The sequence below is a fragment of the Felis catus genome, chromosome E1 (assembly GCF_018350175.1).
Source record: "Felis catus isolate Fca126 chromosome E1, F.catus_Fca126_mat1.0, whole genome shotgun sequence".
NCBI lineage: Eukaryota > Metazoa > Chordata > Mammalia > Carnivora > Felidae > Felis > Felis catus.
The window spans coordinates 38,197,711-38,222,398 of NC_058381.1; the positions used below are offsets into that span (position 1 = coordinate 38,197,711).

Sequence of the window (24,688 nt, forward strand, 5' to 3'; positions counted from 1 at the left end):
GGACGCTCAACCGACTGAGCCGCCCAAGGCACCCCGGGGCAAAGAATCTTAAGCAGGGTCTACACTTAGCTCAGAGTCCAACACGGGGCTCGATCCCAGGACCCTAGGATCATGACCTGAGCCAAAATCAAGAGTCAGATGCTCAACCGACTGAGCCACCCAGGCACCCCATGTCCTCAACTTTCATCTGTTAGCAAGCAGCCAACAATTCACAGGCTGCACTGGGACTCGGGGTTCCATCTACCTGGGCACACTGCAAGCTCCAGCTGGCAAAGCAGCCCTGTTGAGTTTTGCAGAGGAGGGTGTGCTGGAAGGAGAGTGAGATCACAAGGAATTCATTAGCATCCCAGATCCTTCCTCTTCTCCTCTCTATGCCTCTCCCAACCCTGAGTCCCAGTCCCTACCCCCAGCAATGTCTTTTTTCCCCTTAGAGTAGCTGAGGGAACCTGTCAAAGCCAGGCCAGAAGCTTGCCTTTTCTAAAGACACAGCACTCAGCCCTCACCAGATGGGAACCTGTCAGCACAGCGGGCAGATAATTATCCTTTCAGTGGTGGGAAGCCTTAGCATGAATGGAAATTCAGATGTTTGCTGCAGCTGTGGCCCCACAGCCAATCAGGGAGGCTGTCTGTGCACATGAAGCAAGTGAGATTTACCTAGGTCAAGTCTGTAGGACGTGCTGGGCAGTGAGGTGGCCCGAGTGGGGTGTAGGGCAAATTAGGGCGCCCTTCCCCACAAAGCAGTGATGAAACTGCTGGACCTGTATCTGAGACCTCTCCTTAGAGGCCAGTGCAAGCCAGCCTGTCCTTTCGGCCTAAGCTCAAGTTGGCTGCCTCCTCTCTGAGTATACGAAACTCAAGGACAGAACTTAGGATGGACTGATGTCTCCTCATTTAGTGGAGGAAAATCTAACAAGCAGGTGGCCAACAATAGGGCATGCTGCCAGGAAAGGTAATGACCTCCCCATTACCATAGGTATTCAAGCAGATGCTAGCCGTCTGTCTTCCAGGAATGCTGCAGAGAGATGACCTGACATGGGTGGGAGTTCAGCTCCTCTGCCCTCTGTCAAAGGTTCCAAATAGCCAAAGCAAAGCCAATGAATCACTGAAGCAGTAAATAGGAGAAATTTATTGTGCACACACCAAAAAGGCAGTTTGCAAACCGGGAGCACTCAGACCAGAACATGGAATGAGGCTCAGGAGTATATTGCTGTCAAGCAGCTTAGATAATGAGAAAGCAGTGATTGTTTATTCTTCACAGTGATTGGTTACAACATGACAATTTTCAGTGGTTCCCTCCTAGCAAGCTGGGAAACAGTTCAAGTTTTGCTTATCGTTTGCAGAGGCACAAGCAAGAAATAATCCAGGTCAGGTTAGCCTTGCAAAATAAGCTAAATTAAGCTTTGCCTGCATGACTAAACTGGTTCTGTCTCCTCAGGGAACCTTTCAAGGCCGGTCTCTCTCTCTCTCTCTCCTTGATTTTAACACCTCCAAAGCCTTCTTACCTCTGTAGTTTCTCATGGGGACGAGAACAGGAATTAGGAGTTGTCATAGATCCAGGTTCCAGTCCTGGCTCTGCACTTGTTGAATGGATACGGGCAAGTCACTTAATGTCTTTATTTAAAGTAAATTACACGGGCATAGTTTATTTTCCTGATAAAGGATGATCATGGTTAAAAAACCAACTTAATGGTTAAAAAACCTGAGTGGTTCAGTCAGTTAAGCATTCAACTCTTGATTTTGGCTCAGGTCATGATCTCATGGTTCATGAGTTCAAGCCCTGCACAGCACAGAGCCTACTTGGGATTTTCTCTCTCCCTTTTTCTCTTTTCCTCTCTTTCTCCCTCTCTCAAGATAAATTAATGAACATTAAAAAAAAAAAACAATTTAGATGGATTCTTTCCATCACAGTACACATAGTTTTAATTTACCCTCTTATTTTATTTTTTAATCAAATTTTGATTTAATCAAAATTTTAATTTTATTTAGTTTTTTAATCGCACATTAAGGGAGTGAAATTAATTTTAATAACTTATATAACTCAACATATCCAAAACATAATTTCAATAGGTAACCAATATCAAAATTATTAAAGACATATGTTTACAATCTTTTCTCTGGTATTAAATTTTTTTAAATCCAGAGTGTATGTTACACTTATGGCACATCTCAACTGGGACCAGCTGTGTTTCTTTTTTTGTTTATTAATTAAAAAGTTTTTTTGGGGGCGCCTGGGTGGCGCAGTTGGTTAAGCGTCCAACTTCAGCCAGGTCACGATCTCGCGGTCCGTGAGTTCGAGCCCCGCGTCGGGCTCTGGGCTGATGGCTCAGAGCCTGGAGCCTGTTTCCAATTCTGTGTCTCCCTCTCTCTCTGCCCCTCCCCCATTCATGCTCTGTCTCTCTCTGTCCCAAAAATAAATAAATGTTGAAAAAAAAAAATTTTTTTTAAAAAAAAGTTTTTTTTAATGGTTACTTATTTCTGAGAGAGACAGGACACAAGTGGGGGAAGGGCAGAGAGAGACGGAGACAGAATCCAAAGCAGGTTCCAGGCTCTGAGCTGTCAGCACAGAGCCTGACGCGGGGCTTGAACCCACAAACTGTAAGACCATGACCTGAAGTCCGGCACTTAACTGACTGAACCACCCCAGCAGCTCATGTCTTTTAAGTGCTAAGTAGTCATGTGTAGCTAGTGGCTACTCTACTGAAGGGAGCGGCTGGAGATCTTCCATCTTGGTTTTCCTTGGAGCTACCGTACCTCCGTCTGAGAGTTACCAGTTTAGGCCATAAATGTGGATTCGGTTCTATGGTTCTCTGTTTCAGGCGACCTCATCTTTCTCACAGACTCTACCTAAGTACCGTAACTGTGACTATGCGACTAGCTCTTATTTTCTATATGCCCACATCTCTTGCTTTGCAGGGTCCAAGGTCAGGTGCCCAAGAGGCATGTTTTCATTGACATCAGTGGGAATCCAACCATGAGTAAAGATCATGGCCTCCCTTCTTATCTTCTGTTGAAATGCCACCGAAATGCTTAGCAATGCTTAGCACTGCAGGACCACAAAAGACACTCCATAACCTTAGCTGTCCTCCTTGCCATATTATTGGTGGCGGGCTAAGGTGAAGTTCCCATGCAGTGTTCCGGTCCGGGGCAGTGGGGCCTGGGAAAACCATTCATGCTCTGAGCTTCAGTTTCCTTTATCCTTTTTTTTTTTTAATTTTATTTTATTTTTCAACGTTTTTTATTTATTTTTGGGACAGAGAGAGACAGAGCATGAACGGGGGTGGGGCAGAGATTGAGGGAGACACAGAATCGGAAACAGGTTCCAGGCTCCGAGCCATCAGCCCAGAGCCTGACGTGGGGCTCGAACTCCCGGACCGCGAGCTCGTGACCTGGCTGAAGTCGGACGCTCAACCGACTGCGCCACCCAGGCGCCCCTGGTTTCCTTTATCCTTACAATGAGATCTAGTTTCTACCCTGCCAACCTGGAAGAACTAGGGAGCTCAGACCATAACCGAGATATTGAGAAAATGTTCTTGACCACTAAGAAGATTAATCGCTAAGACGTATAGTTATGCTTATACTGAACTCAGCATCGTGCTCGGCTGGGGCTGGGGCTGGAGAAGGGACAGGCAGTCGAGTGTCCCCAAGGCTGGATGGTGTGAGCTCTGCTTGCCCTGCCTTTGAGACCTGAGTGTGTGAAAGTGTTTTGAAAGCTGTAAAGCCCCCTAGGAGTGATCCTTTTATTCTGAGTGAGTGTGGAGGTGGGAGAGGAGCCCTGTATATGCCAAACTGCTGAGGCGCTTTGTTTTCCGGAGTGTAGGAAATACAGGTGGTGCGGGAGACGCGAGCTCATTTAGGCTCCTATAATTGCTAGTTGTCAAATCTGTACAGTTGCCTGAAAGGAAGGAACTCAGACGGAAGTAACAGAAACCGCCACAGCGGTGAATTATTTCTTTAACCATCAGATCCAAGTCAAGGAACAGAGAGAAAGCCTGGAGGAGACCCTGTGGGGTCTGTTCTGCGTCTCTGAGATCTCAAAGGCAGTTACTTCCTCAAAGGGCCTTTTTGGTAAATCTTCACTAACAAAGGAAAAGAGAAATTCCTTTGTAGCCTTTGGGTGCTTGATTCTAACCCGCCCTGGGCCATGATCCCACACCACCCACTCTCCCAGGGTGTTTATATAGCAGTAAGTGATTTTCCCCAGAAACTGAGAATCTGAATTGCGAATACCAGGCCAGGAAGCAATTCGTTCCAGAAATGCTCCAGAAAGGCACCCGGCGCCTCTGGCAGCTTGCTCTGCATTTCTTCATTTTGTGTCCTTTCTTTATGCAGCAGGGCTGACTATGAGTCATCTATTTGGGTGCTGAGGACTGAGAGTTAATTTATGCTTTTTTGCCAAATAACCAGAAACCAGCAGACCCAGCCTGTGCTGTTTCTGGAAGCTGCTGGGACAGCGACCTCCTCTCCTGAAGGAGGGGAAGCCTCCAAAGGGAGAATTGAGGGTTCTAAATTTGGGTTTTCTGGTTATCTTGTGGGCCTAGGGATTAGAGGTCCCCTCCTCCTGCTCTCCCTGGGGTCTGTGAGCCTGCAGCCCACCTGAACACATACCCTATAAGAGAGCCACATCTGGACTTGTCTTGGCCTTATGTGCCTTTGAAAGAAAATGAAGGCTTTTCACCTTTCTTTCTTTTTTTAATGTTTATTTTTGAGAGAGAGAGAAAGAGAGAGAGAGAGCGAGCAGGGGAGGTTCTGTTCTGAACTGTCAGAACAGAGCCCAACGCAGGGCTCAAACTCGCAAACCTTGAGATCGTGACCTGAGCCAAAGTCAGACGCTTAACCAGCTGAGCCACCCAGGCACCCTATAGGTGCTTTATTAGTTTAATCTGGTTTTTTTTTCCATTCCAATATAGTTAACAGTATTCTATTGGTCTCAGGCATACAATATAGTGATTCCACAATTCTATACATTACTCAGCACTCCTCATGATAAGTATACTCTGATGGGGTTTTGGGGGTATTGGTGGGGGTTCTGAGCTGACAGCTAAGAAACAATTCTTGAAGTCGTCTTTGGTGTAACAAGGTGATTTTATTAAAGCACAGAGACAGGACCGTGGGCAGGAAGGGCTGCACTGGGGCTCTGCAGAGTGACTGCTTATCTACTGTAGAGTTGGGGAAGGTAAAGTCAAGAGGAAGTTTTTAAAAAGGATTTCCATATGCTAAAGAGGGTTTACAGATTACTGGAGACATAGGTATTGCCAAGCTAAAGTTGTTTTTCCCTCTAGGGAAGCATTATTAAGATAGTAGGGAGTTCCTGGAGATTAGGCCATTGATGAGATATTTGTAAACTGATGGAGACTCTATCACTTTAACCTTTGTTTCCTGTCCTTTCCTTTGTTCTTGGGCAGCCTGGAGTGCCTGAGGAATGTCACACTTACCCCACCTGGTGGGGGGAGTGGCGGGGCGCTGTGCTAGCTTGTGCTTGGCCCTCAGCTTCCTTATGGCTTCTCATCACACTCTAATCCCCATCACTCATTTCACCCATTTCCCTTCCAATAACCATCAGTTTGTTCTCTATAGTTAAGAGTCTGTTTTTTGGTTTGTCTCTTTTTTTCTCTAGTCATTTATTTCGTTTCTCAAATTCCACATGTGAGTGAAATCACGGTATTTGTCTTTCTCTGACTTATTTCACTTAGCATTAGACCCTCTAGATCCATCCATGTCATTGCAAATGGCAAGATTGCATTCATCTTTTTTTTTTTTGAAAGAGTGTGCGGTGTGCATGTGTGCACAAGCAGGGGAAAAACAGGAAGAGGGAGAGAGAGAATCTTAAGCAGGCTCCATGCCCAGACCATGAGATCATGACCTGAGCCAAAATCAAGAGTCAGACGCTTAACCAACTGAGCCACCCAGGCGCCCCTCCCAGATTTCATTCTTTTATGGCTGAGTAATATTCTACTGTGTGTGTGTGTGTGTGTGTGTGTGTGTGTGTGTGTATCCTATCTTCTTTATCCATTCATATATAGATGGATACTTAGACTGCTTCCATATTTGGGCTATTGTAAATAATGCTGCAATAAACATAGGGGTACATATATCTTTTCAGATTAGTGTTTTCATACTCTTTAGGCAAATAGCCAGTAGTGCAATTGCTGGGTCGTAGGGTAGCTCTATTTTTAATTTTGGGGGGAACCTCCATACTCTTTTCCATACTGACTGCACCAATTTGCACTCCCACCAACAGTGCATGAGGGTTCCTTTTCCTCTACATCCTCACCAACACTGTTGTTTCTTGTTTTTGATTTTAGCCATTCTGACGGGTGTGAAGTGGATACTTCATTGTGATTTTGATTTGCATTTCTCTGATGATGACAGTGATGTTGAGCATTTTTTCATGTGTCTGTTTGCTCTCTGTATATCTTCTTTGGAGTAATGTCTCTTTATGTCTTCTGCCCATTTTTTAAAAAGTTTATTTATTTATTTTTTGAGAGAGAGAGAGAGCGAGCACAAACAGGGGAGGGGCAGAGAGAGAAGAGAGAGAGAGAGAGAGAGAGAGAGAGAGAGAGAGAGAGAATCCCAAGCAGGCTCTGAGCTGTCAGCACAGAGCCCTAAGCGGGGCTTAAATTCACCAACTGTGAGATCATGGACCTGAGCTGAAACCAAGAGTCGAGTTGGATGCTTAACTGACTGAGCCACCCAGGCGCCCCATCTGCCCATTTGGAAATTGGATTATTTGTTTTTTTGGTGATGAGTTGTATAAGTTCTGTTTATATTTTGGAGAGTAACCCCTTTATCGGATATGTCATTTGTAAATATCTTCTCTCATTAAGTAGGTTGTCTTTTGTTTTGTTGTTTCCTTTGCTATGCAGAAGATTTTTATTTTGGTGTTGTCCCAACAGTTTATTTTTGCTTTTGTTTCTCTTGCCTTAGGAGCCATCTAGAAAAATGTTGCTATGGCCAATGTCAGAGGTATTACTGCCTATGCCCTCTTGAAGGATTTTTAGGGTTTCAAGCCTCACATTTAGGTCTTTAATCCATTTTGAGTTTATTTTTGTGTATGGTGTAAGAATCTGGTCCAGTCTTTTGCACGCGGCTGTCCAGTTTTCCCAGCACCATTTGTTGAAAAAACTGTCTTTTCCCCATTACATATTCCTGCCTCCTTTGTCAAAGATGAATTGACCATATCATCGTGGGTTTATTTCTGGACTTCTCTGTTCTGTTCCATTGATCTGTGTCTCTATTTTTGTGCCAGTACCATACTGTTTTCATTACTACAGCTTTGTAGTAGATCTTGATATCTGGGATTGTGATGCATCCAGTTTTGTTTAGTTCAATCTGTTTTTAATTTAGGTTTAAAAGGAACTAGAAAAGAAAACCCATGCCTCATCTAGACTACTTACAAAACAGTCAGCCTTGGGTACTGAGACCCTCCTTCAAAATTAATCGCTGAGGGCAGTTTTCAGGGGTTGATTTCTGCGGAAATTCTGCAATATCCCTTTCTCATATTCCTCTTTTTTTTCCCTCTAAAGAACACGAAAATAACTTAGTGTTTTGAAGATAAATATAGAAAGCTAAGAGTGAAGAGTGAGGAGACATTTCAGTGCCTGTTTCCTTTAGAGTCACAAGAGCCACCCCTTTGCAAGGATGTCTCTCGACGTCTGTCCCCACCCTGGGGTAAGTGGGAGGCTTTCTGAGAGAGAGATGCTGCCTGCTGAACAGGTCGCCCAGCAGAGCACCATCTTCTGGTGGAAACGACACCCAAACATAAAGGCGGTAGAAGGTGCCAGAAAATCCATTCGCCCCCAGTGAGAATACATCATGCTGCAGTTAGTAATTAACAAGTGAAAAAGAGGCAAAGAGGGGCCCTTGGGTGGCTCAGTCGGTTGAGCGTACAGCTTCGGCTCGGGTCATGGTCTCACGGTTCATGGGTTCAAGCCCCGCCTCGGGCTCTGTGCTGACAGCTCAGAGCCTGGAGCCTGCTTAGGATTCTGTGTCTCCCTCTCTCTCTGCCCCCTCCCCTGCTTGTGCTCTGTCTCTGTCTCTCAAAAATAAATAAACGTTAAAAAGAAGGAGGAGGAGGAGGAGAAATGGAGACCTGGAGAGCACTTTCTGAGTGCTCTGCAAATGCTGGAATATTTAATCCTTACACAGCCTGATGAGGCAGGTGCTACTATTTTCATCGCTTCCGTTTTGCTGATGCTATAAGTGAGCAGGGATATGGAGCGATTGTGTAAGGTGACAGAGGGGGCATGTGGCATCGCCAGCATTCAACCCAGGCCCAGGGGCACCAGAGCCCCTGTGCTTTACCCACCGCACATGCTAGCTCTGAGAACCAGCAAGCCTGGGCCCTCCTGCTTTCTCTGTGGCTGTGGGAGAGTCATTCTTGGCCTTCACGGGCCTCTGCTTTCCCTCTGTAAAACTAAGGGGTTGGGGAACTGGACAAAGCCATTCTTGTAATCTGGGCTCTTATGGACAAGAAAACATCAGGTAACAGTCTTTAAGATGTGTGACCCGGGGCGCCTGGGTGGCGGAGTCGGTTAAGCGTCCGACTTCAGCCAGGTCACGATCTCGCGGTCCGTGGGTCCGAGCCCCGCGTCAGGCTCTGGGCTGATGGCTCAGAGCCTGGAGCCTGTTTCCGATTCTGTGTCTCCCTCTCTCTCTGCCCCTCCCCCATTCATGCTCTGTCTCTCTCTGGCCCAAAAATAAATAAAAAACGTTGAAAAAAAAATTAAAAAAAAAAAAAAGATGTGTGACCCAAAGGATAGGAGGAGCACCACAAGGGGGTTCATTTCTAGAGAGCTTAACACCTGCCGAACTGGGCGCCCCATCTGGGCGGCCTCAGAGATTTAAAACCTGAGGCAATATTGCCTCTTTCGATCTAATTCCATTCCCTGGCTTCCATGGAGGACAGAGTTCACAGGGCCTTTGACGGAGGGCAGGCCTGACCCCAGGAACCAAAGCAGAGACATAGAACAATAGGCCAACTGACTTCTAGTTACCTTTGCCAAGGTTTAGTTACTTTGCCTGAGTGACTTAGCTGGTGATCTGGAGCAAATTTCCTCCTGTGCTTTGCACCTCAGTGGCCTCCTTGTAAGGTAGAGCTAACAATAACACCTGCCTCCTAGGTGATAATACAAATAAATCTCCTACCACATTGCCTGGAATATAGTCAGCGCTTAGCAAATGTGAGCTGTCTGCCACCCGCCCCCATCGTCATCTCAGAGGACAAAAGTAAAGGGGATCAGGGCTTTTGTAAGTAAGTTTTGCCAATGCCCGGATTTTGTTTGTTTTGGTTCCTCCCTTGCAAGGAAGAGGGCTGAGTGCTTGTCTTTGGAGGCAGAAGAAAGAGCAGAGGCAGCTGGGAAAATTTTGCTCAGTCCATAGAGGTCTTGGGGGAGAAGAGTCCCAAGGAACAGAGAGGAGTATGGACCCTCTAGAGAGGGGACAGGGTGGGCCCTGGGACCGGCTGCCCTCTTGGCCTTGAGGAGAGGCTCTTTGAATTAGTTACTGTTCCTTGGGAGAGAGAGTCCGGGCAAAAGGCTCACCATTAGGCACTTGATTTACCACATCTGAGTTTCTTGAGACCTGTGGGTCCTTGGAAGAGAGATGGGATTTGTTATTTCTTGAGGATTTTCAGACTTTCCTCAGCTGGACCTGGTGAGCCTTAGATTATACCTTTTGGACCCTCCATCGGATCCCATGGTGGTGACAGTCAATTTCTGAATTGAAAAGGAAAGACTGAAGCTGGAAGGGAAGGTTGGATTGTACGACGGGGAATGAATGATGAAATGTTATTGGCCTATATTCAGATATTTCTTTTTCAGTGCTTTTAACTTTATGGAAAACTGTGGGCATGATTTAGCTATCTCGAGGGACCAAATGTAAAAATGCCTCATGAACGTCAGAAAAATCGTCCCCCAGAGACTTTCTCTTTGGTTTTAGCAGTTCAAGTGAGGACTCCCCCTTCCCCCCTCCCTTCTCTCCAGCCCCATTGTGGCAAATGAAGTAATCAATTATCCTCCATTCAAGAAGAAAAATAGCACAGAGGCATGGTCCTTGTTCTGTAAAGCCTTATGGAAAGTGCTTCCAAATCTTGCGAGAGGGTCTCCCAGTGGGGGACGGGGTGGAGGCAGCAACAATGAGGACATTTTCAAGCTCTTGGGACTGTGGAGATAAATACCTGATAAGCTCACAGTTCCAGGAGCCAAGAATGAGTATCTGAAGTCATTGTTATGCATCTTTTTGAGGCTCCCTACAGGCCTGGGAGGACTCCGTTTACTCTGCAGTCGGCTTCTACAACTGAACCGTGGCTGTGTGGTTCTGGTGCCGCCCTGTGGTACACAGGCAATAACCTCTGATGGGAACCCCAAGTCCTGGGTGTGGAGATTGTCCCGGCTACTTAACTAGCTATGTGACCTGGGGCAAGTCACTTAATGGTACCCAGCACATGCCACACGGTAGGTGCTTAATGAGTATGGGTCAAATTAATAAATAAACAAGTATAAACCCCCTGTCTGAACGTCAGTTTCCTCATCTAGGAAACGGGGGAATAATGCCTCCCCAATGGGCTGGTATCATGTAGGTAAATTGCTTCCTGGAAGTGCTTCCTAAACTTTCTTGGGTTTCACATGAGTCACCTTGGGGAGCTACTCAGGCGCAGATTCTGACTCAGGAAGTCTGGGTTGGGTGGGCCTGACTTCTGCATTTCCGGCTAATCCTTAGGGGTTGCCTATAGAGACCACACTTTGAGTACGTCCGAGACTCTAAAGTCCTTGAAAATTTTTGTACCTTTTTTTTTTTTTTTAAAGTAGACTTCACACCCAGTGTGGGGCTTGAACTCGGGACCCTGAGGTCAAGCGTTGCCTGCTCTACTAACTGAGCCAGCCAGCCCCGCCCCTGCCTACAGTGCTTGAAATTATTAATCTTATCTTTTCAGCCTGTGGAGTCTGGATAGACCCTAAGGCTAGACTAACCAACTGGTGCTAGTCCTTGAGAGGTTTCCTGAGACATAGGACTGTCAGTGTTAGAAACAAGAAGGTCCCAGGCAGAGTAGAACAAGTTGGTAACCTTATCAGGATAATGGAAAAGGAAGGGTCGCTTGGGTCTGAGGTGCTGTGTGAAAGGGCGAGGGTTGTGGGGTGGGAGGTGGAAGGAGGTGAGGCTGTTTGCTAAGAAGACGAGCATATTCCCACCCAGAGAAGTTGGGCGACTTGGCCCACATCACACAGCTTCTCAGGGACAAGGCTGGGGCTATAGCTCCCACCTTCTGACCGGCTACATAGCTTAGTGCTTTCCCTCACCAGCCTTTGTTGCCTTCTCCAACTCATTCCTCCTTACTTGGCGACGTGGCATGTGTATTTATAAATCAGCTTGTTTGGAGCCTGAAATTTGGCAGAGCTGATTTTGGCCGTGAGGAGTTCAAATTTTTCCTCTCTCTGTTTTGGTCTGCCTAACGGTGTTTTGTGAACAAAAAAACGCAGAGTGATAACACAAAGAGGCCGCTCACGTGGTCTGACCGGAAGACATCCAGAAATGTGGTAGCCTCATCTTCTGCAGATTGATTTTACATCTCTAGATAGTAGATTAGAAACGCGCAAGGGTTACTTCCAGGGATTTACATACCCCAAACAAATAGCTGGGATCTCTTTCCAGACTGTTTCTCCCGGAGGTAGGATGGGAGGCTGGGGGAGGACCCCCGATGGGCAGGTTGCTGGAGGGCTGCACCCATGCTCCTTAGTGCAGGAACTTTGCCGGGAGCAGCGATGAACAGGAGGTACTCAAAGTTCTTGGCACTTTATTTTGCACACAGCAGAAGTCATAGAAGAAAGTTGCTTTTTTATTATTAACACTGAGTGTAAGTTCTGGTAGTTTTTTTGTTGGGAGGTGGGGCAGGGGAAAAAGTAGGGGGAGAGAGAGAAGGAGAGAGAGAGAAAGAAAGAGAGGGAGGTTGGCTGCATTTGATCTGTGACGCTCCCGGGTGTGGGTTCCCAAGGCCAGGGAGCCTGAGTGCAGCCCCTGACTGATCAGTGCTCTGTGCAAATCTGTTATCTTTTCCAGGACTGGGAGAAGAGAGTCTTAGCCTTGCCCACAACCAGATGAGTGATCAGTTCAAGTGTTGAACACTCTGCTTTTCAAATAGTGTGGTGGGCTGGTGGCCTTTGCCACCGCCTTTTTAAAAAAAAAAAAAGTTTTTTAATGTTTATTTATTTTTGAGAGACAGAGTGCAAGTGGGGAAAGGGCAGAGAGAGGGGGAGACACAGAATCCCAAGCAGGCTCCAGGCTCTGAGCTGTCAGCACAGGGCCCAGATGAGGGGCTCAAACTCACGAACCATGAGATCATGACCTGAGCCAAAGTCGGAAGCTCTACTGACTGAGCCACCCAGGGGCCCCAGCTTTTGCTAGTGTCTTAAGCCTGAGCACAGCTACAGCTCCATCCAGTGTTTTCAGCAACAAAATGTACATGTGTATGCACATATGTGTATGCATGCCTAAATATATACACACACAGGGGAGCCCTGCTAAGACACACAAATTGAAAAACTCACTTCTAGTGGTCCATAGAGGACCTCTGATGGTGACAAAAGAACATTCTCAACCTCGGGCTGCAGGCTGAGACATGAAAAAGTGGCCTCTAGTGTCATCGCAGGCCTGCTGGCGTGAGCGGGTGGCACTTGATTCTGGCGGGAGGGAGATGGCCAGTCATTCGAGTTTGGAAACCTCGTCTGCAATACCTGGGGCACTCCTGGTGCTGGGGTTGATGGCTCGGCTCATATGTGCTCATGTTCTAGAATCCGAAACCCCAGGACCTTCCCGGACAAGCCCGCACATCTGGAGGCAGCAGACTGAAGGAGTATGGTTGGTGCTGTCAGCCTGACCCAGGGCCCCTCTCACACCCGGCCTCTGCATTCCTCTTCTCCCCCTCACATGGGCTCTCTTAAGAGTTCTGGTATAGGGGCGCCTGGGTGGCTCAGTCGGTGAAGTGGCCGACTTCGGCTCAGGTCATGATCTCGCGGTCTGTGAGTTCGAGCCCCGCGTCGGGCTTTGTGCTGACAGCTCGGAGCCTGGAGCCTGTTTCGGATTCTGTGTCTCCCTCTCTCTGACCCTCCCCCGTTCATGCTCTGTCTCTCTCTGTCTCAAAAATAAATAAACGTTAAAAAAAAAAAATTAAAAAAAAAGAGCTCTGATATAAAACAGAGCTTCCCTGAGAACTTCCGATTTCTGGGTACGACACAGCTTCCCAGAGCCCTGTTTCATAGGGTTGGAGCTTCCTGTCGCCGCGGCGAACTCCCACGGATCCTGCCCTCCCGCCCCGCAGTGAGATCATGGTGAGGACACCCAAAGGCACCACGTGGGAAAGGTACCTGCCAACGACCTGCTTTCCTAGTAGACTATCTGCCGGTGGGGCAGAAGGTCCTGGAAGTCTGCAAGCCCTGTGTGGTTGATCGCGCACTTATGTGAGGTGCTACTGGCTTTGCTGGACTGTCAGCCAAACGTGGAGGGTTGACCGCCAGACCCCTGTGTCTCCTTCTGGCCACTCATTCTCCGAGTGAGGCTCTCTCGAGCACCCCCGCTAACCTGCTCTAAACCTTGGTGTAAAACTCCCGAGTCTAAGAAATGCTTATCTTGTCACAGATCCTAAGGGTAGCCGGGAACTGGTGTTAACTCTGTGAGATGCCTGCCTCTATAACTCAGGAGCGTTGGCTATGTGTTTTGGCTCGAGAAATCTAAAGACTCTTCATGTCCAGGGGCCTCTCCTAGTGACACATTTTTAGCTCTTTTTGCTGTAAACAAACAAGGCCACCTGCTGCCAAACGGCTCCACTGCCGTCACCACTGTCAACACAGGGGTCAGCCAGGCCTGCTCTGACCTGGCAGAGGCATCCCGAGCTTTCTCCACCTGCGGGGGCTACGGCACAGGCCTCACCGAATCCCTACGCCTTTCTTCATTCTCCATGTTCTTTCCCTTCAGGAATCCTGAACAGTGGGCAGAGCTCCCACTTGGGAAGAAGCTTGCTGGAGTTGGGGAGGGGGGGGCGAATGGTGCTGTGCCCTGCATTGGGCCACAACAGGAACTGCCCCACTGGCTTTTTTAGACACATAAAGGTCATAGATGTTTTGCTAGACAGGCAAGGGCAAAAATCACCCTCCTGCCAGCCGGGAGTGCTGGGAGCCCAGCTCATTTTAGCGCCTGGCTGCTCTTCTCTCATTAAGAAAGCTCAGTTATAGACCTTTCTGTCCTTCAGAAGCTTGGAAAGGACCCCTATTCTCTTGGTTACACTTTTTTCTTTCTCAGATTCTGACCCTCTCCATAGCTCTTCCTTGTCTGGTTTATGGGAAAATATTTATGTGCATATATCGTATATAATATATATTATATATTATGGTTATATATTATATGCATATATTATAAATATAATATGTATATTATATATATATCCAGCATTTTCCCCACGTGGGTTGTCAATAGTGGCCTCACTGAGGCTAAATCACGAAGCGTCTGGAAAACATTGGGTCAAGTGTTCCCATGTGTCTGGTTATTGGCAGACTCCCTACCCCCACCTCAGGAGGCCTTGTACTTTAACTTCTTTCTTCTGCAGTGTCCCGGGTGACACTGACACGGCGATACGCATAAAGGGGCGTGACAAAGTAGAGGTTGATTTAACATTTATTTGCTGCTGCTCTTCTTTACTTTGAATGAGGTTGAGCTATGGATTTTAAGTGTAAAGGCTCTTCAGGAAGCAGCCACAATTCATCCCTGGGACAGAATTCCCTTAAAACCAGGTGAAGTTTGCGAGCCTAGCTCTTTGCTCCAAAAGCTTCCACCGGAGCTGGAAAAAGATGGAAGCCACTTTCCAGGTCAAGGTCGCGTGGAAAGTCCTTCCTGCCCGTGCCGGCTTCCTCTGGCCTATCCATTCCGGCCGCTTTGCTCCTCAACAGAATCCAACTGAAGTTCCCTGCCGAGTAGGTCTCCAGAAGCCCTCCTGCCAGCCTGTTTCTTCTCTTTAGTGGCTAGAAACATTCAGCTCAGAGGAAGAAAAGAATTAGTCTGGCAGGCCCTGCCTTTGAAGGTACCTGCTGACACTGACAGGCCAGGCCAGTGAATTCAATGGCCGTCGAACGTGCCATTGGAATCAAGAGCCCCACACCGTGGATGCGGCCACACACAGCACGACTCACCAGGTCAAGGCTGGGCCGCAGTTGCGGTAAAGCCCATGATGTGGGCTGCACGCACGTTCGTTGTGAAGGACTGGTTGCCAGCAGAAAGGATAAGTCAGTCGAGAGAGGGTAAATGCAACTCCCCCCACCCCAGTTGTTTTGTGTCCTCCCATTTGGCTTTCCTCTGATGACAACCTGCCATACAAAGCCATACCTGTGCTTAACAGATGGATAGAACTTCTTCAGACTTCCAGAACCACAGAGGCTGGGGAAAATACACTGAATCCATAGCCATGAGGACCAGCTCTGGAGTCTATGGACCTGGGATGGGGCCGCCCCAATCTAGAGTTTTGGCCTCTGTGTCACACGGAGGGGCGTTAGGTGACCGGAGCAGGGTGTCTGGCCATCTCCAGGTGGGAGGGGCCCCTGGGGCAGTACCACCGAGGAGACCACTGAGAGACCCAGAAGGGGACAGAGACCCCTTACATCAAAACAGGATGAAATCAGGTTGTCATCCCTTAAAAACCTCACGTGGTTGCTTTTCTGCCCCCTGCTTCAGGATATGGGGTGTGATGGCCAAACTGTGGCTCTGGCGACACAAGCCATGGACTCATCTTCATCTTCCCAGCCAGGACATGTTCAGAGGAAGCCAAGGAAAGTCACTTCTCCGCTTTGCTTTTGACTGGTCTTTTCTGGGGTCCCGGGGTCTTCTTTCCTGTCCTTCCAAGGGGAGACCGGGTGCTCTCAGCACTGTTCAGCCTCCACGAAGCCCTCCTTCTCGTGGCCCGAGGGCTCGACCTCCGTGTAGGTGGCGTGGTTGGGGTGGTTGCGGAATTTCACAGCTGGCCAGTGGTGAGGTCTCCGCTGTCGGGGGCACAGACGCAGAGTCAGCGGGCACGGCCTCACCCACCTGGGACTCCTCCACACCCCCGAGGACAGTGCTGAGCACCGAGACTCTGTTTACAAGGGTGCTGGGGGCCTACTGTGAGCCAGGTGGAGTTCAGGGCCCTCCTCCCCAGAAGCCTCCCCACTGTGATCCATCAACTGCTGGGAACCTTCCTGGGAGCCCGAGGAGTTTGAGAGGAGGTCATTTCGCCGCTCGTGGCATTGACTGCAAGACTGTAAGAGCCTGAGCAACGTACATGGAGCCCAGAGACTGAAAAGTGAGGCAGTAGGTGAGAGATGGAATGATCTGGGAGGTTCTGAAGAAGTCATGGCAGGACAGGTCCTGCAGCAGAGTCAGCTGGGGAGTTTGTAAACATGCAGATTCCTGGACCTACTTCAGACCTACTCCGTCAACATCCCTGGGGCTGGGTGATACTTAGGACTGGTTAGGGCTTACAAGAAACAGGGGCTTCTAAACAAAGAGGAAAGCCCCTCGCAAGCACCACCTGAGCCTCTGATTGATGAGGTCAATGGGCCTGTGACCTTTGTGGGGAAGACTGTGGGCACAGAGGCAGCACTAATGGACCACAGGCAGAGCTGGGAGGGACTGAGAGCGGAGGACAGGGGAGGGAGCTGCTGAGCCCCCGTGGCCCAGAGAGAAGAGGGCTGGCTTTTACTTCCCAAGCTGCACTTTGAGCTGCTTCCTCAGAATTCTGAGACATTCCAAATCATAGCATCCTCAACGAAAGCTCCCAGAGAGAGCAACTCTTGGGATCATCATGCCTTGTCAATTCTAACCTAAAAACCCCCAGAGCAGGCAAAGAGGCAGAGATCCCGGTTCCATTATGGCTTTGAATAAACACCAGGCCTGGAATATGGGGGTGAGAGACCGCAAATCATTAAGGAGGGGCTGCACAACCCCTAGTGATTTCGCCTTCTTTCCTCTGGAGGCTCTTCTGATTTCACAAATGGGGGAGCAAAGGCAGACGGGCTGCTCAACAGGACAGGAGGGGTGCCGCACTCCCGGGGGAGCCCTCGGGGTTAGGGACTAAAGGGGCACCAGCCAGTGCACAGTGTGCAGGATGGAGTCAATGAAGTCTCCCCAGATAGGAAGAGGAGTCGGACATGTGGGTGTGAGGCGTGAGGTGGGGAGAGGCAGGCACCCAGTGGCTGGGGACATGCTGACGCAGAGGCAGACAGGCAGCAGAGCTGTGGCCAAATTCAACACTGACCTCGATGAAGAAAAGCGCAGCGTTGGAGGTGGGGTGGCCGTTGATGTAAATCCCAGCCAGGATGATGGCTGCTACCAGGAGGACGGCCAGCACGATGCCCACGATGGTGCCCAGGTGCACGGGGGGGCCCTTTGTCTTGGGGGACAGGTTGTTCTGAAGGCCTGTGGAGAGACCATTTAGGGTAGGGAGTGGCCACAGGGGAGCAGGGAAGGTGGGGCCATGAAGCCCCAGGTTCTGACAAAATCTCAGAGATGAAATCTAGAAGAACCTCAGGGTCTGCTTATGAAATATGTAAAAAGGTGGGGAAGGAGTGGGTGGAGTCATGAGCATAGCATTTATGTTGCCCTTGGCATGGTTCAGGTGGTTTTCCAAAATCACTTAAAAGTTGCCCAAATTCCTAAAACGGATCGCAAGAGAAGTTTTTTCCAATACTCGCGCCACAAGTGCCTTTAAGGAATCCTCAAAGGGTATGAGATGGTGAGGAGTTTCGGATCTGGAGTATGGCGGCATGTTCAAATCCAGGGTGTGCTAACTTACTAGCTGCATGACTTTGGGCAAATTATATAACCTCTCTGTGTCTCACTTATCACTTCTGTAGATGAAGGATAATAATGACTACCTAATAGAGCTATTGTAAGGGTCAAAACTAGATAATTCACGTCAACTGCTGAGGACCAGGGCTGGTGTCTTGGATGACCTCAGTGTTAGCCATTATGATAACAAAATGACCATATTTTCACTTATCACTGTCCACTACCAGACTGTGGCCTCCTGGAGGGCAAGGACGGTGTCTTATTCATCTCTGTGTCCTTAGCTCTTAGGAAAAATGGCGGGCCTCATGGTAGGATCTCAATAAAAGAATGAATCAGGTCCTCTGAAGGCTCATATACCAGTAGGCAATCTCTGAGAACACCCTGAGCATTTGAGATACATCCCAAGGAGGAGACTGAGTATTGCTGTAGACTATCAAGCTGGAATGTCATCTAGTCCAACCCCTTTCTTGTACGGCTGGGATAATGGAAATACAGAGAAGTAAAGTGATTTGCTCAAGGACACAGTCACGCCGACCACTAAGAAGCCCATGTTCCCTTATTGCCTGTGGTGGCTATTTGTTTCTGCTCCCTACCCTAAAGGGATGTGGAGAGAATGAAGTAGAAAAAGACAGATGAGCACATAAGCAAAAGAAATCATTTTTCTTTTTTAAAGCAGGCTCCATGCCCATTGTGGAGTCCAACACGGGGCTCGAATTCACGACCCTGAGATCAAGACCTGACCTGAGATCAAGGGTTGGATGCTTAACCGACTAAGTCACCCAGGCGCCCCTCAAATCCTTTTCACAGAGCTAGTGGGTGGAATGAGAATCAACAGGAGGTGGGGGTTTTTAATGGGATGTTGCATACATTCCAATCCTTGTCCTCCCCAACCCCTCTTCTCTGTAAGCAGAGGAAACCCAAGTAGGGAAATTGTCCCCGGGGCACTCCGATGCATGGTCAGTGCCACTATCTGCCAACAGGTGGGACAGTTGAGGTGACACACCCCAAGCTAGCTTCCCCTGACCTGGCAGTCAGCCCACAGCCCAAAGTGACCCTGGTGATCTGATGGTCAGGGTTTGGGGCTGATGAGCGTGTGGTGCAGAGCAAGGGGAATGTGGCCCAGCCCCCGCCCCAGACACACAACACACACTCAAACCAGCTGCAGAGCAGAGCAGTAATGGCTTCACCTCTGGTGGGAGACTGGATCAAACTATGCTGCTTTAACAGCCTCTCCTCTCCTGCGGGAACCCAGGACAACAACCTCCCAGTCCCTAGAGCTGGAAGGTATTTTCATCTCCCCCGTGCAGTGGTTGCAGCAAGGGCCAGAGCTGGCTCTGGGCAAAGGGCAGGGGAGGTGGGCCGCATCACATCACCGGAGAGATTATCCTCCCAGGTAATCTTGGGAGCAAAGGACCCCAACTTCCGGCGCCTACAAAAATTGGGGTGGACAACTTTTGTGTACTCTCTGCCAACCCAGGCTGGGAATCAAAGGAAACCTGATGTGGGAAAAGCTACTCTCCACCCTTCATGGACCATGAGGCCAGTGGGGACAAGAGACCAAGGGTGAGGGGCCCCGCGCTGCCGTGCCTGCTCTAGCTCAGCCTTTCTCTCCTCTCGATGCTTTCAGGGCAGTGAGGATTCAAGACAGATCTACAGGAGGTTCCTGGCTGATGACAAGTGTCTAGACACATTCCTTCCATCTAGTGGGCCCCTGCCCAGGAGCCCAGCAGGAGGTCTGGGAAGCTCAGGCTGCCGTTGCTCCCCTCCTCCCCACCTCAGAACGGAAGCAAAGAGGCCAGGTGACTGATGCACCCTCTTCTGGGGGGTAGCAGGGGTAAGGGGTGGTCCAAGGTGCAGGGCAGGCAGCTCAGTACTCACCATCTCCTCCTGCATAGGGATTCAACTTGGTGTCGTCTTTAAAGAGGAGAGAAGGCATAAGATTAGTGGAATCATTTAGGTCCAGATGGGACTTTAAGGAGGTTTAGTCCCACCCTCAATTTAATTTTTTTTTTCATTTAATTTTTAAGTCCTCTCTGCACCCAAGGTGGGGCTCAAACCCACAACCCTGAGATGAAGAGTCGCATGCTCTACTGACTGAGCCAGCCAGGCGCCCCTCCGCCTTCATTTTAGAGGCAGAGAAACTGAAGCACAGAGTGGGGAGGTGACTTGCTTAAAGTCACACAGCAGTGTAATGACAGAAGTCCGCAAACCAACTTTTCCTAGTCTTGTGTTCATTCATCCAAGCAGGATTTATTGGACGCCAACTACTGAGTTGAGCACTGGGAGAGGGTACTGGGGGTAGACACGGTCTCTGCCCTCAGGGATTTAACAAGCAGGAGAGATAGAGTGACAAAACCCAGCAAAATGGAGCTCTGACTGGGGGCCTCATCCAGACAAAGGGTGTCAAGATGGAGGGGTGAGATGTGGGGCTGGGGAAAAAGGGTTCCAGGCAGAGGAAAAAGCACGAGCAAAGGCCCAGAGTCAGAGAAATAAAAGGCAGTGCAGTGCCGCTGGAGGGTGGAGAGGGTAAGAGATAAGGCTGGGGGTGGGGGATGGCTGCCTGCAAAGCCTGGGTGAGGACTTTTCCTGTTCTCCTTCCCCTACGGGCCCCCGGGAAGCTGAGGAAAGGGTGTGTCACCAGTTCAGATCTGCTGGAAGACCACCCCCTCCCCACGCACAACTCGAAGGACAGATTTCATGCCAACACCCTTTCTACAGCGCCAGGTGTGTGTCTTGTGGTTTCCTACATAAGTTCCGATGATTGACCATTCTTCCCCAAAGATTCTCCGGGGAAAGGCAAGCAAGAGTTCCATGTCAGGAGAATGCTCTAGAGGACAGAGGGTTACTGCTTGAAGCACCGAAACGTGAAACAAATTGAACAACCCGGAGTGTGTCGCCTATAAGGTACATTTCATTCCTTTTTCCCTCCTGCACCTCCATTGCCCATGTCATTTTAAAGACTTTTACAGGTGGGGGGCTTCTGGGGGGCTCTGTGGGTGAAGCATCTGACTCTTAATTTTGGCTCAGGTCATGATCTTGAGGTTCGTGAGTTCGAGCCCTGCATCAGGCTCTGTGCTGACAGTGTAGAGCCTGCTTGGGATTCTCTCTCTCCCTCTCTCTCTGCCCCTCCCCTGCTCTCACTCTGTCTCTTTCTGAAAATAAATAAACTTAAAAACATAAAATAAAATAAAATAAAATAAAATTTTTACTGATTCCCCTTTGCTCACAGATGTTCAAGGCTCTTCACAATCTGTCCCCTCTCTTCTTTCCTCTTGTCACACAAGATTTCCTCTTCACCACAACTCAACACCACGGCAGTGGCCGTAACAAGCTGCCCAAGACTCCCGAGACCTTGGAGACCTCTCAGACCTCTGTGTCACTGCATAAACTGTTCCTCCTGCAGGGAATAGACTTCCTCCCCTTCACTATTCCTCTTTGAAAAGTCCCACCCCCGAAATGCCCTCTGTAGGCCTGGGATTAGCTCACACAGTGAAGCAGGGTCCCATTCTGTCTTTTTTTGAAGTTTTGATGTGTTGTTCATTGTGGAATTTTTGGCATCAATTTTGTTGTTGTTTTTTAACTTTTAAATTTTTATTAAAAATATTTATTTAGGGGCGCCTGGGTGGGGCAGTCGGTTAAGCATCCGACTTCAGCCAGGTCACGATCTCGCGGTCCGTGAGTTCGAGCCCCGCGTCGGGCTCTGGGCTGATGGCTCAGAGCCTGGAGCCTGTTTCCGATTCTGTGTCTCCCTCTCTCTCTGCCCCTCGCCCGTTCATGCTCTGTCTCTCTCTGTCCCAAAAATAAATAAACGTTGAAAAAAAAATTTTTTTAAATATTTATTTAATGTTTTTTTATTTTTGAGAGAGAGAAAGACAGAGTGTGAATGGGGGAGGGGCAGAGAGAGAAGGAGACACAGAATCTGAAGCAGGCTCCAGGCTCTGAGCTATTAGCAAAGATCCCGACACGGGGCTCGAACTCATGAACCGTGAGATCATGACCTGAGCCAAAGTTGGACGCTTAACCGACTGAGCCACCCAAACTCCCCTATTTTTGTTTTTATAAATATTGCATTAAAATATTATTTATATTGATTATTGCTTTCTTTTTGGTGACTCCTTGAATTTTATACCTGAGTGGAGAGCCTCATTTGCCTCACCCCAATCCTGGCCCTGTCACTTCCAGAGGACAGGTGGGTGTGTCCTCCTCTGTGTCTTACTGCATTTTGGTATCTGTTTCTACATCTCAGGTCCCAGTTTTTCCCTGCACTGCAAATCCCTCAACATGCAGCATATTTACACTCCCAGTGCCTGGATGTGGCTTCCTGCTGTGCTATGCATTTCCAATAAATCTTGAAATCTCAAAAAAAAAAAATCACATTGATCTTAAAAATTCTTGTTGTGGAATCATTTTCTGGCGAAATCCCTTTGTCAAGCAAAATTTTTGGCCTCATGGGAGCTGAAGTCAGACAAGTTTTTGATGAAGTTAACAGGACTCTGGTGAGCTTGTAATTCTACTTTATATCCTGAAAGATAGTTTAAAAAAAAACAAAACAAAACAAAACTCCCAAAGAAAATCACTCCGGTCTGAAAACTCATCTTTGGGGGGAAGAGTTAAGTGTCCAAGGTTATAACAGCTGATGAGGTCAGAGGGAGCTGACCTGGCAACTAGACTCTGCCCCTCCACAGCTGACGGCTTCCAGCAGAAGTGAGTTTAAATTCTCCAGTAGACGATACTGATACCAGGGAGGACAAGGGAGTGGGTAGGGTTGGGGTATTAAGATACAGGCTACTGCATTTTATCCAGTGGTGGTGGGAGAGGGGTACCTGGAGAAAACAAAGTCAATCTTTTCCTTTTTTGAAACGAAGCTAAAACATGAAGAAATGTATTTTTTGTTCAATAAACATGGGATAGAATTCCAACATCCCTAGCCACAGGGCCAGTTCCACTGAGAAGTGAACAGTGGGGGCTCCAAATTTTGCAAGCATTTGGGGAGAGGGGAGAATTGGCTTTCTGTTAATTGGCAAATGTTCCAAAGAGTCTCTGTGTTCGTTGGGAGGTGCTGTTATTTATATATACACACGTATGGACCAGAGTCTCTGATGAGTTTATAAGGTTCAGAAGAGATGGTTGATAAAATCTTGCGTTTTGCTAATTCATACCAGTACAAGCCCAGTAGAACTCCAAAAAAAAAAAAAAAAAAAAAAACACACTGGATAATGGGGGAATAAACTATAGATCATTAAAAAAAAAAATTTCCCCCTATAGGGAAAAGAAGATTGGGTTGAGGGGAGAAAACTAGAAAGTAAAATTATTTGCATATACCTGATTTTCTAGATTTGACTTTGGAACCATGTAAGTCATCATTTAATTATGAGATAATTATAAAAATTAAATTCACAAAGCACCCCTAAAAAGTGAAAGTAAAACAAAACAAATAGAAAATTGTAGACCTATTAATAGATGTTTTCTTCAGAGATTTCAATAAACAAGGGATTTTAAAAAATATCTTTTATAGTTCATTTTTTTATTTTGAGAGAGAGTAAGCATGAGTGGGGGGAGGGGCAGAGAGAGAGGGAGAGAGAGAGAATCCCAAGCAGGGTCCACTTTGTCAGCATGGAGCCCGATATGGGGCTTGAACACAAAACCATAAGATCATGACCTGAGCCAAAGTCAGAGACCTAACTGACTGAGCCACCCAGGCACCCCAACAAGGGATTTGAAAACAACTCTGAGTCTATTTTGTTACTGCAAGTGGAAAATGATGAATTGTCTAGTCGAACCAACCAACATCACCCTAAACATCACTGGGAAAATTAACTTGATTCAAATCAGTTTGTTTCTAATCTAAACCATTGAAAATCCACTATAGCCCAGTCCACATCTACCACTGGCAGACAAAAAAGACCCAGTGCTACCTACAGCCCGTCCCTCCCATAGTGACTGCAGGTGGCCACGCTGTGCCCACAACAGCTTTTCTCCCACTCGCCAAGGGCTGGTTCCCGGCTGCCATCTTGTTGGGGGCCCACGGAAAGCAAACTGGCTCCCCAATTAGTGGATTGCGGTAGAGTCCCGTGAAGACTCACAAAGTGAAGAAGTGTGTGTGATGTGTATTGAATGAGTGGTCGTTTCTCTGAGTGAGTTGTCACTTCTTGCTGCTATATCGGGGTGTTCCGTTCAGCTGCTCATCAGATGAGCCTTTAGATTACACACAGTTATTCTGGGGGAGGGCCTGGCTCTGCTTGTAATAAAATGCATGGGCTTTGTGGCAGCTGCTTGCTACTCAGAGGTCATTCTGGTTCACTTCAGTGGGTGCCGTTCGATTGCAAACGAAAACTCTTAAAATCCAGCCCCATACTTCCTGCCCCCCACCCCCCGGCCCTCTCTGCTCCTGTGCCTGGCTGGTGCCAGAGGGGTCCACGCACCCTCCAGCATCCTGCTCCCACTAACTCCGCTGCTCTCTGGCTCTGTGCTGCCCAGGCGAGCCCCTTTGGCTGTATCCCCTTCGTTCACATCTCCTTGTACCCCAAGATAGACTCCAACTCCTGGACTGAATTACAAACTCCTGAGGGCAACCCATCTCTTCCTTTTCTTTTTTCATTGAATACACTTAACCCCTGTCTCCCCTGCAGCAGCCAGGAGTTGCTCTCAATACCCAGCCTTACCCAGCTCCCTCTGGGCAATTTTAGATTAATGGAAGCTACCTGATGTGCCTTGCTTGTTCACCCTTTGCTCTATTTCTCCAGTCCCCCGAATCCACAAAGACCTTTAAAAAATTCTTTTCCTTGGGGCACCTGGGTGGCACAGTCGGTTAAGCGTCCGACTTCAGCCAGGTCACGATCTCGCGGTCCGTGGGTTCGAGCCCTGCGTCAGGCTCTGGGCTGATGGCTCG

General features: G+C 48.3%; 1 protein-coding gene across 2 annotated transcripts in view; it reads right to left on the minus strand.

Moving 5' to 3' along the window:
- Window positions 1-14,640: 14,640 nt before the first annotated feature.
- The window catches only part of PLXDC1 (plexin domain containing 1), a 63,580-nt gene continuing 53,532 nt past the window's right edge, over window positions 14,641-24,688 (minus strand). Inside the window, exons 12-14 of one of the 2 annotated variants that reach the window (XM_011289170.3) lie at window positions 19,678-19,713; window positions 17,267-17,427; window positions 14,641-16,013 (exon numbers count right to left, since the gene is read on the minus strand). In XM_011289170.3, coding sequence (XP_011287472.3) covers window positions 15,894-16,013; window positions 17,267-17,427; window positions 19,678-19,713 — 317 coding nt within the window. In that variant the 3' untranslated portion in view covers window positions 14,641-15,893. The remainder of the gene's footprint in view (window positions 16,014-17,266; window positions 17,428-19,677; window positions 19,714-24,688) is intronic. The other variant, XM_045044386.1, reaches the window with a different exon arrangement.